The sequence below is a fragment of the Platalea leucorodia genome, assembly GCF_965183815.1.
Source record: "Platalea leucorodia genome assembly, chromosome: 5".
Classification (NCBI taxonomy): Eukaryota; Metazoa; Chordata; class Aves; order Pelecaniformes; family Threskiornithidae; genus Platalea; species Platalea leucorodia.
Window position 1 is genome coordinate 49,301,821 of NC_138827.1, and position 12,185 is coordinate 49,314,005.

General features: G+C 39.6%; 1 protein-coding gene across 4 annotated transcripts in view; it reads right to left on the reverse strand.

Moving 5' to 3' along the window:
* Positions 1-12,185, reverse strand: part of DNM3 (dynamin 3) — a gene marked incomplete at its 5' end in the record, with an annotated part of 182,513 nt that overhangs the window by 50,712 nt on the left and 119,616 nt on the right. For 3 of the 4 annotated variants that reach the window (XM_082311696.1, XM_082311694.1, XM_082311695.1), the window contains one exon: positions 6,188-6,299. In XM_082311696.1, coding sequence (XP_082167822.1) covers positions 6,188-6,299 — 112 coding nt within the window. Of the gene's footprint in view, positions 1-2,215; positions 2,228-6,187; positions 6,300-12,185 lie in introns of all 4 variants that reach the window. The other variant, XM_082311697.1, reaches the window with a different exon arrangement.

Consider the following 12,185-nt stretch of genomic DNA (forward strand, 5'->3'; position numbering starts at 1 on the left):
AAATCTAAGAGTGCAAAGCTAAAGGCAGAGTTATAAAAGCAGCCACAATCTGAATGGGTGGGTGGGTACAGGATCTTTACATGTGTACATACGACATGATCCACAGTATGAATGCCACACCAGGCAGCACTAGTAGGACTGTTATAGCTCTGCTAGCTACCCAGTAAATCTGTACCAGGACAGTAAGGAAGGATTACGCAGCTTTGCAGCATAAAGCCTTATAAGAAGCTTTGAGAAACCATCATCATCCTCAATCTGCCGCTCCTCTCTTCTCCCAACCCCTTCTCAAAACTCTCTTGTCACCTCTCAGGTTTACCTATTTCATTTTCCATGCCACTAGGTGCAGAAATCTCAAGACGTTTGTGGAGTTTGAGCCCCTGCAGGCAGCTGCAGATTAATTCTATCTGTCTAATTGGGATAACGTAACCTCCAGAATGCAGCATGAATCACCTGTGTGAAAGAGAAGGCAGCAGGGGACACAGATGAGGATACAAGAATCCTTACAAGGAAATCAGGATGGTTTTCTGGAGATTTCTTTTGGAGTTACCTTCTGGCTGACAGCCCAGGCCAGGGAGAGAACGTTTCTGAACCTACAGCAAGAACTGCCCTTTGCTCAGAGTGATAGAAGAGCTAACAGCTCCACCAATCCTCACATCTCACAGGTTTCTCCTGTACTTGCTTATGGGTATCATGCCTTATGCTAGCAACTAACTCTATGTCAGATGCTACTGGTCCTGACCTCCCTGGGGTGCCCCATAGCTCAGGTCTCTGGAGAACAGAGCTGGTCCATGCAACTCCGGACCTCCAGCCTCTGTTTCTGCCAGCCCCAAGAGCTCTTTGGTGCCCCATCTAACCCCATTTCCCTTGACAGAGCATCTAAAGTCTAACCTCTCTCCTCTGGAGATCAGATCAGCATCCACTGCAGCAGCAAAGCCTTAAGTCAGCATATCGTAAAGAAACATAAACGTTACCTCGACATTTTAGTGTACACAGTTAACATTTACATTTCACACCACCTCCTATGCAAAGTCCCTCTCTCCGTGCCATCAATATACCACTTCTCTTAACCCCTCCCCACCCAACACTAAGAGCCCCTTTTCTCAGGCAGGCCAACAGAACAGAAGATTTTTGGTGCTTCTAAGCCCAGCTACTATGGAGACAGAAGTGGTCAAAAACTGGTTAAAAACACAAAAATTAAAAGCAGACAAAATTCCCCAACCTTCAGAACATTGAAAACCCACCTGGGTCTTTCCCAAATACCCCAGAAATGCTTCAAGCCCACAATGAGATTCTACAGGCAATATTTCAGGGGCTACTTTCAACATTTGCTATGAAGCATCTTTTGATGCTCCAGATACATCATCCTAAGGGTTAATATACCAAAACAGGAAGGGAGGGAAAAAAAAAAAAGCACAAAAGCTGTATAACTTCTTTCCAGGGTATGACAAACTCACTCTGCGTTGTATTCCAAAGCGCGAGATGAGCAATTTCCATTCTTAAGCTCAGTAAAAATGGCATAAAAAAGTACTGACCCTGGGAACTGCTTGATTATTAGTTTATCGGATCAACATCAGCAAAACTGTCTTTTTATGTGCTGCTTACTTTCAAAAAAAACCTACCATGCATATTTCAGTTCTCCCTCTCCACACCCCACACCCTTCTGCTGCTGTCCAGCTGGAACACATCAAGGGTCTAGAAGCCAAGTCAAATGTTGACCCCACCCTCCTCCATCCATTTTAAGGCACCTTCAAAGCCAGTACACTGATCTAGTTCAGCTTAGCCAACAACACCAGCAAATCTGTTATTTAAGACTTCAGTGCTGGGTTTTTATAACTGCCCATTAATACAAGCTTTGATGTATGGTCAAAAAATCCAGCTGTAATGAGTTTCATCAGACTGTAGTAACCTTTCCTCAGAAGGTCTTTATTACTATACCTTCATAATCTTTGGTCCCAATACTGTTTTATAGCATCATTCTTACTGCACTGCCTTAAAAAACAACACTAGCAACACTTAACATATCTCCTTCCCCAAAATTAAAACAAAGATCCATTAACAGTTTTCTAGAAGACAATTTTGCACCCACATTTTTAATAGAGTTTGCTGGTAAGAGTATGCAGGCAATAGTTGAGTGAACCAAAAGAGAAACCAATTTTCCTGACAAAACCCTGCAGACAGGATACAAAAGGATTTTGTAAAAGGACAAACAACTTACTCTGTTGTTCCCCTTTGCAGGATGCAGCAAGGAGGAAAGAGGGGAAAAAAAGAAATATTAGATACATTTATTTTGCATTCAGTCTAACTCGTACAGTTCTGGAAACAGCTCAAACCAAATGAATAACTGACTCAAAGAACACTCACGGAAGCCTTTAGTTAGACAGCTTCCAGGGGAGCACAGGACATTCGCAAAGGATTTAAAATATTCAGCGAAGTTGTAAATTCACGCTGTTTTTCAAAATTTCCTCTCTACACAAACATTCTGATTCCACTTTTGCTTCCTTCAGTGTAAATCAGGAGCAGCTCCTGGGAAGTCAGTGGACACGAACACAAGGGAGAAGAAAATGAGGCCTGAAATGATCTAGGGATGGGACGGAAGCCAGAGGGGTTTTCGTGCGTTGGTAATACTGAACTTCCAGTACGCAAAGCAACCCACTAAACATGTCTGCTTACCCTTGCATGACAGCCACTCCCTACGACGTGCCAATGAATGGAAAGTTTCACGATCCCATGCTTTTTAGAAAGCAAATATTGAACTTTTAGATTAGTAATAAAAATAAGGAGGAGATGGCATTAGGGGAAAGGGGAAAAGGAATGGACGGTGCTAGCAAGGTAGAGTGTGCAGAGCAAGTTACGACAAACATCTGTGCTATTATTTTTTTTTAATTGTGAGTTTTGCCACGAGCTGGCATGAACAGTGTATATTATACAGTGGGAAGTCAGCCAAAATAAACACCAGCCTACAGTTGAGAAATACAGTCTGGAAAGGTTAGTCACAAAGTTGTAGTCATTTTTTAAAAAAGGAGGTTTTTGGATGCATCAGTCCAGAAACCCAGCAGTAAAGTCAGCTGGTAAATGGATATCCCGTTTCAAAGTGAATTGGCCACAGTGTGATTTATATCAAGCAAGCTGACTTGCATATGGGTTGGAAAAATAAAAACACTGATTCATTGCTATCCGGGTGGCTGTCAAAGCCCACGTCCTGACAAAAGCAAATCTCCCGGGGGAAGGAGGTGACTTGGCAAACTGCAAAAGAATTTGGGGGCTCATAGAGGAACACTGAGGGGTGATTAAAGATAGTTAACAAGAGAGTGAATACATGAACGTGAGTGTGCATCCCATGTGCAGAGGGCCAGCGAAAGCAGGCAAAATGAAGCGAGGCAATGGAGGAATGGGGCGATATCTGGCCTTTAATTTGTAATATATTAATGAGATTTATTTAGGCAAAAAGAAAAATTAAAAATCAGCAACCTTGGACTTAGCTTACAGATTAAATTAGTAATAGAGACTTCATATTAGTAGCAGTAAGTATTTAGCCCCATTATCACTGTAATCACACAATTTTAAGTAGCACTACTAAAAAAACAACAGAAAAATTAATATTCTTAGTTGAGAGATTTGCCCCTGGTGAGAATTCAGAACAAATCTCCTTAATTCAGTGACAAATTCCTACTTTTCCTGCCACTACAGAAGGAACCCAGCTAGGGGCAACTGCGTTGGGTTTTACATCAGCGTCCTTGTACGCAAGCAGCAGAACTGTTAATGAAAGCACACAGCTTAGCTTTCAAATTCCAGGCTGTGCACACTGCTCTGGCAGTTACAGAAAGCAGGCCAGTTTCACCACTGCAATACTCCAGGTTTACAGCACTATTAATCTATTTTTCATTTCTAAGCAGCAATTTTTCTACTTCTGGTGCCAAAGCCTTGGATACTCAAAGTTACCAGCTGTGACTCGCACATGAAAAAGAGCGAGAAGGTCAGTCTGGGAAGGGGCTAGGGTACCTCTTTGCCTTTTTAACTCCAGGATCGCAAAGCTGTGGGGAAGCACTGAAGTAAATGCAAGTTGCTGCCATTTCCTGGCAGTCTCTTACATAAAAACACAGTCTCTAAATCTTCGAAGGAGAATAAAAGACGGGGGGGTGGGGTGGAGGGTGGGGGGTGTCTCTAAAACTGTTTTATGTTGTCAGAGGAAGGTGTGAAACTGAGGAGTATGCACAGGATATTAATGAAATGCTGCTGATTTTTATTTTAGTTCCACTGGAGCTTCTAAAGTGCCCTGGGCCTTGAAGCTTTTGCTTTGCAAAATTCAAAACTTCAACAGCAGACTTGCAGTCCACATTTGGACCTCTAGTCCTGTAGGAACAAAGTGCTTTGCAAGACTAGAATAGCATCAAGCGTCTTTCCTGAACAGCTTGACAGACTACTGGGTGAATTTCAAGCTACAGGGATTTGGAACAATAATATTCACTCTTTTTCTAATGTATAGATAATTCCAGCTCAAAGGAGAACTGAATTTTGACTCCCTTCTACTTTTGTCTTTCAAGGAAGTCTCTCATCTTGTATCTAAGACTCCTTTGACTAATTTTAAACAAACCCAAGAATTCTTTATAAACGTATTTTGAACACAAAATATTTTTAGGGTGAAGGGAGAGACAGGAAGACAGAAGAGAAGTTTCGAAATCCAACTAGTCTGTCTTGTTTAAAGATAAAGTAACAGATATATGAATATAATAGACATGTCACAGAATACGAGATTAAACCAGAGGCAGAAACAGGCTTTTTTGACATCATTATTAAAACCTGAGCAAGAAAAAAAAAAAACAAAAAAACAAAAAAACCCAACCAAACAAAACAGTATTTTGTTCCTAGTAATTGATTAGGTAACCTCTCTTAACTAATCCTTGTAAAATAACTTCTGACTGTCTTAGATAGGAACTGATCTACTGCGACAGGCAACATACTGAAGAGTTACTGAAATTTTTTAATTTTTCTTTTTTTTTTTTTTTAAAAAGGTAAAGTATCAGATATCTGGTAGGTCTCCTGCTAAATTTGTATTTCAACTCTTCTTTAAAAATCATCATCATTATCATCACTGTTTATTCCTATAATAATTGGAGAATCCATCAGTTCAAGGATTCTCTGATTTATCTTTTGATGGTAGCCTTGGAACTTGGTATGAAGAGAGAAAGCTGAGGGTTGTTTGTGTAAATAGCAGCTGGAGGAGATGCAGACAGAATTACACTGGAAGCCATGGGGGTGTCACAAGAATTAGGGAAATAGGAGGAAGAGAAAGATGAAGAAATAGAAGACAGCACAAGACCCTGGACTCAAGGGACCTGGCCTTCCCATGGAAAACAAGCAGGAAGAACAAATTCTGTCAAAAATCAAAGCATCATTTCTCAGAACAGACCTTCCACTGAAGGAATCTAGCAGACCAGCAGGCATACTTAAGAAAGGTGAACCATGCATTAGAGAAACTTTCAAAAGCTCAAATGACAGGTATTTTTGCTAGTCAGCCTTCTCTCTGGATACATCTCCTCAAACCTTCACTTGATATTAAACATCAAAATAACTAAGTCCAAAAAATGTGAAATGGTAGTTGGCATATTCCGTTTCCCGACTTTCTGTCTTTTCTGTTAAATTAATAGAGGCTTTTTTACTGTATCCTGTTCAATTTGCTCCACATGATGATTAGCTGAGTAAAACTGCCTTTGGAAAGGTTTAGGATGTGTTTCATACACAAAAAACATGTAGTGAATCAGTAAAATAAATATACATGATTGCCTGGAATGCTTCTGTCTGTTCTGTAATACGGAGCTTGAGGGAATAAGCTCTTCAAAGTGCATCTTTACCTTAGAAGACATTAATAGAAACAATGAAGCTCAGGAAACCCCAAATCACTCAATGTTTTTACTACACAGATCCAATGAATAACATTTCGGAAGGTTTGGTTTGTGTTGGTTTTTTTGTTTGGTTGGTTGGTTTTTTTTTTTAATATTGAGGTTTGATGCACAAATTGATCTTAAAATATTTCATTATGAATATTTCAAAATTAGCACAGAAGAGTACGATGAAAAGGCTACCATTTCTTGAGATATCTGCAGACATTGTGTTTTCCCAGATGATACAATTTGTTTTTTCTGACTCAAACATAGCAGCTACTGGAAAACTAGTGAGCTGTTTAACTTACTGAGGATTTATCAGGATAGACACCGGCTCGTAGCAGAGATGCCTTCCAGCTATCCACCTCCTCTTGGGAGTCACAGGCTAGCTCAAGGAAACGGTAATCCTTGTAAACATTCCTAGAACAAAGAGCACCACATTGTAAAACTAGCATTTTACTACTCTGTATCGTGCACGCAGCATTTTAAATTAAAAATCCTTTGGGATCAGAAATTACTTGGTAATTGTTTTGGACAACAGAGTTTATGGGACAGGTGCTTGTTTAACAATTACATGGAGTACTTAAAAATATCTTAGAATGCACAGCTCTGTAAATAATAATCATCTGCAAGCAGCGTGAAACTACTTAAAATCAATTTTCCAACTTTTGCCAAAATGGAGCACTTTTACGGAAAAAAGGCTGTTGTGATGCAGAGGACAAACACATACGACACACCAACAAAACTGCATGTCTTATGACTGATTGCTGTTGTAACCAATAAATATCAAAATAATTAACGATGTAACTTTTTCCCATGTTAAGTCCTTTCAGTGCATTGTAAACGCTTTTTAGCTTTCAGACATCAGTAAAAGGGGAAAGAAAACAATGATAATCAGATATTTTAAACAAACAAAACAAACCTCTGATGTCTGCTGTCATAGTAAGAAAACTGGGACATATTTAAATAACACCTCTTGCAGGTAATTCATATAATTAGATACATATAGGGAATCACTTAATGGAAGAAAAGAGAAAGAAGGAAAAATACATAATATGTAGGAAGGTGGTACTTGTAAATTCTCCAATAAACTGAACAGATTTTCCCCTTACGGTTTAGCCATTAGTTTCCGAATTCAAATTCTGTGTACAGACCAGATCGCTGTAAATTTGTCAGCCAACAGTCTTTTTAGGAAAGGCCACAAGCTTAGCTGACAAAGGTTAGGAAAGCACATTTTGCTAGATCTTAACAGTTGCACAAGAATCAATCTTCCATCGCAACCAGACTGTTTTCTTTCCTTAGCAAGCTACAGAGAAGGGGAGCGGGGGTGGGGAGGGGGGTTGATGGACATTACTTCACTTTCAAAGACAGCAATGACAAGGGTCCTTTGGTTTCATTATGCAACTACAGAGGTCATTTCTGCCACATATTTTGAGGGGAAAAAAATTGAATGCACTATAGAACCAGGAAATAAAGCTATTATCGTCACTGCCTAGACAAATTTCTTTAGCATTCAGGGACTGGTGGGATTTCACCGTCACACTGCCGGAATACAACCTACTTGATGTAATTCCCACTCACAGAAGTGCTTCTCCCTTCCCAACAATGTCACCACACAGCTTCTAGCCTTGCTTTTTAGGGGTAGTCTCAGGAAACAGATAAAAAACAGGTAGAAAAATTGTAACTGAACAGTAAGCGTTCATGCCTGAGCATGAAGCAGCCATGACACCTAATCATTAAATTATCAGCCATGAAACCACAGTATGGCAACCAGAGTGTACCCACTTCTGAATAGAGGGAAATCAGGTATTTTTAGCAGGCTTATAGATTGCATTCAAAATGGCAAAGAATAAAGGACATACTCAGATTTCCTTACGTCGGTGACATAATTCTCACCGATTTCAATGGCTACATCTGAGCAGCCAGGCAGGAGTGCTCAGCACCAGGCTTGCGCTACTCCTTGCAAGCATCCAGATCGGAGATGCCACCGGAGCGTGCTTCAGTGCTGCTCAGGGCAGCACACCTGTGCTTCCTTCCCAGACAAAGCAGCCCGCAAAGGGACAAAGAGACACTAAAGGGCCAGGTCTCATAGTTTAGGCAAAGCCACTGACAGTATGAACGACTGAAAGCTCTATAGATGTTTTTATTGATTAGAAATTTAAAATTAAACCTTTTTCTTCCCTCACTCCAAATGTACTAATCCTGCCTTAAGGCAAATAATAGCCTGGACGACCTCATCAGATGCCATTATCTTGAACTGATGACAAAACACTTCAATTTTATTCAGTTTGCAGTATTGTGGAACTCCGAGTCAACGTTTACTGAACAAAACAAAGAACTCAATAAAAAGAGAAGCAAAATAAAATCGCTAGAGAAAAAAATGCTTTAATTTATTGCTAGGAGAAACTTTCACTGAGATAAGTTTTTTTGGCTAAGTTAACTTAGCAGCTATAACTTTGAAGAAATAGGAAGCTGAAATGGTAAAAGGGTACTCTCAGAAAAGACGACTAAAAATAACAATAGAGCAAATAAAGGCTGTAAAACAGCGATAGGGAAGTTCCAAAAATACTTATCTGCAAGAGCAAAACAACATGACACCAGCTTGTGAAAACATTTTTTCAGGACTGTCATGTTATATATTAAACTTTTTGGCATTTTATGACTTGCTACATCAAGCGTAGCTGTAGGAGAAGGGACTTCAGCGAACCACATTGAACAGATGGGAGCTGGCAGTCCTGCATTCCTGTCTCCGTATCAAGACTTTTCCTAGGTCTAGGGACACCTTATGGCCAAGTGACTCACATCTCTGGCTCTCCGAGGCCCCTCTCCCAGTAGAATCTGAGAGCTCCACCATTTTAGTGTAGTTAATCTTACCCCACCACAAAGGAACATAGGTTTCAGCTTCACAGCATAAATGAGGAACTGAAGGACATACGCACTGAGCCAGAACTCACAGGGAGCTTACAGTAGGGTAGGTAAATGGATGCTTGCCTCCCAAATCAGCCTCCTTGCTACTAGACTTCCTTTGCCTTTCTTTCTTCCAGAAAGGCTGACAGGCACAGGAACTTTTCAAAGGAAAAAAAGCCAAAGTAACTTCTGAAAAGAGTGTGTCCTTTTTCTGTTACTAGTGGAATCTTACAAAAACACATTAACATGTTGTACTCATTAGGAATCCACTGGCATTGCATAGAAAGCTCTAAAAACGTTCTTGAAAACAATTCAGATTTTCTGTTTTGTTCTCTCTTCCACTTTTTAAAATTGCTGAAGAGATCAGCACAGAAACAGTTACTACTCAATCCTCACCTGCTCACTCCATATGGAATACAGTGAGGTCATGTTCTCATTGTCATCTCTATAGCAGCTAAATGGGATGTTATACAACAAAGAGAATGACATAAGACAGGATACCAAGAAGCAAAAGAGATGAACTCTCAATAGTACAAATCTTGTTGATATTTAGGCATCTTTAAATCTAAGGGACTGTAGAAACAAAACAGGTACAATAAATGGGAACATGCCTAGAAGTACAATTGGTGTGCAAAATTTCCCTTAAATATTTAACATTTTTTAAATGCGAACACACGAACAAGGAAGCTGTGTGCAAATACCACATCTACCTATGCTGGTTCCTCCTGTTGAGTCTCACCATTGTAATTTAATATCCTTCATGGTACATGAAAATACAGCAGCATTACTGGAAATTTACTTTTTTTCCAGAGTGAAAAATACAAAAGCTTACCATTTGTTATCTACAGGTTTTATTATACTCTAAATAAATAAACCAACCTCAAAAACTGCATTCCAGAAAAACCACAATGCGATTGCTTATGGAGATGACCAGACAATTGGACTAAAAGTGTCATTTCTGATTCCAGAATGGTTCCACACTCAGGACATATCTTTCCTAGACCAGACCCACTACTTGAAAGTCCAGCAGACATTCAGCTGTAACTTTGCTTACCAACTTCTTCACTTTACTATTATTTTTGTTTCCAGCATACTGGATTCCTTTACCCCATATATTTCAGAGCCCAAAGTGAACTTTCTAATGCAGAAATTATCTTTACATTGTCCATAGGTCTTTCTTTAACCCCTCCAATCACAGAAGAATCCTAACATGAAAATGCAGGAATAGAGTAAGGTATTTGAAAGTGCACAAGAGGAAACAGAAGTGCCAAATAAGTCTGAAGATTGAGCTCAGCTGCGAGTTACTGAGATTCCTGTCCCACTAGTCCTGAAGCCTGGGCTGTCAACATTACATAGGGAAGGTTTGATTACCTATCAAACAGCAGAACTGTACAATCCAGTACTGACAGGTGAATAACACACAACTGAAAATCACAAAGAAAGAACTTCCTAGTTGCTTGCTTAGAGTAGAGGCAATACCAGTAGTTTTCCCTCTACAGCAGCTGCACATAAAACCTGCTTGCCATCTGAAAAAACTCAACTGTCAGACCTCAAGATGTATAGTATCTCTTGCAATTTCTTAATCCTAAGATAAGGTTAAATATTTATCTCCAACAAACCTGGAAAGATTTTAAGGGCAACCACTGTAGACACATTACAAACCCAGTTAATATGTGTGCATCTATATTAATGCATATCCACATATTAACCATAAGCATATACAGCTTTTAGATTGAGTTGGATCTGGAACATTTCAGTAGACAAAGATGTACTGTATGTGCAAGTGATTCGGAGCGGGGGGGGGGGGTGCAGGGAGTGAAGAAAATACAAACCAAGATTAAGTGAAGATATATTTACTCTTGCAAATATGGGAGGAGACAGAACAGCAATTACAGAGCAGGAATATTAGTGAAATTTTTAGAATTGTGCCTATAAGCCACTTTAGTCCTGCAAAGAACACAAAACCATATTTAACTTAAGTAGTTGCACTGAAATGAGTGAAGCTACTCACAGACCAAAAGATAAAGGAATATCTTCTTTTACAGAGATTTCAAACAACTGTGCTTATCATCTCAGATGTTTGGGTTTTTTGTAAACTTCTGGTCTTTTTAATATGATGCAGGCAGAATTAAAATGAACACTAAAAACCTGGAACCAAATGCAAATTGGCCCAATTTTATTCCATGAAAAACACAAAATATTCCATTCTTAGATACTTTTTATTTGACTGAAAAAGAAATCATACAGAATATGGGTTTCATAAATAGTCACCTACAATGAAAAAGGGAGAAAAGAACAGAATCCAGGTACTCCAAATATACATGCACAATGGGGAAAGATAATCTTGGATGAAACTCCACTGTATGTTCTCTATTCAACCTGCAACTCCATTGTATACACACTGCTTATTCAACCTTAGTCCACCATTTTAGACACCTGTAATTCCACAATGGCTGGTTTGAATATATGCACTATTTGTCATATTAGAAAGTTCTATTAGAAGCTCCACAAATCATATATTTTAAAGAAACAAAAATTACCATCTGCTCTGAGTTAACAGCAATGACTAACATTTTCTATCAAGGCGTGCCATTTCAGATCAGTCCAATGTGAATGCTAATTAAAATTAATTACACATCTCTCTGAAGATTTTTTTTTCTTAGTATCCAGAAAAGCCAAAGAGACACTCTCTGAGACAATGTCATGAAATAATAGCACTTAAGGATTTTACCACCTAACTCATGGAAGTGGTCTCCCAGAAGTATAGTGATCTTTTCAAGTTCACATGCACCCATACACGCATACAATTTTAAGGTGAAAATGAACAGAAGATGTGCTGATCAGTACACAGCCAAGCCTGGACAACGAAGTATCTAAAGTTCTATATGTAACCCAGAACCGAAATGCAGCCGAAACTAACATCATATAGCCCAAAATCGGCAGTAGTAACAGTAACTGGCACTAAAATATTCCATAACTCCTTGCTGAAGAAGGTTTGATCCTTTTTGTGGTGAGGGATGGAAGCTTGTTTTGGAACCTGCCTTGGGGCCACACAGACGCAAAAGCTGCTCACAGCTGTCAGAGCCCCACCACGCATGGAGGGAGGACATCTCTTGCTCCAGTCCTATGCTTCTCTGGATGGGGTAGGGGGACCCACAGTGAGCAAGCAAGGTGAAGCTGTCCTGCAGGCTGAGTCAAGTTTACCAGCCATGACTTGGCCCATGATTACAATACCCGTGTCTCTGGTAGGTGTCACTAACATTTCAGATCCCACACAATCACTTAGGGAATTTTCTTGAAGTACAGTGTAACTATCATATTTAAGGCATAGGTTTGGCATTGCTGTTTCTTTCCCCCGAGAACCCCTTTTTGCTCTGTAATACCAGTTTTAAACCTCAA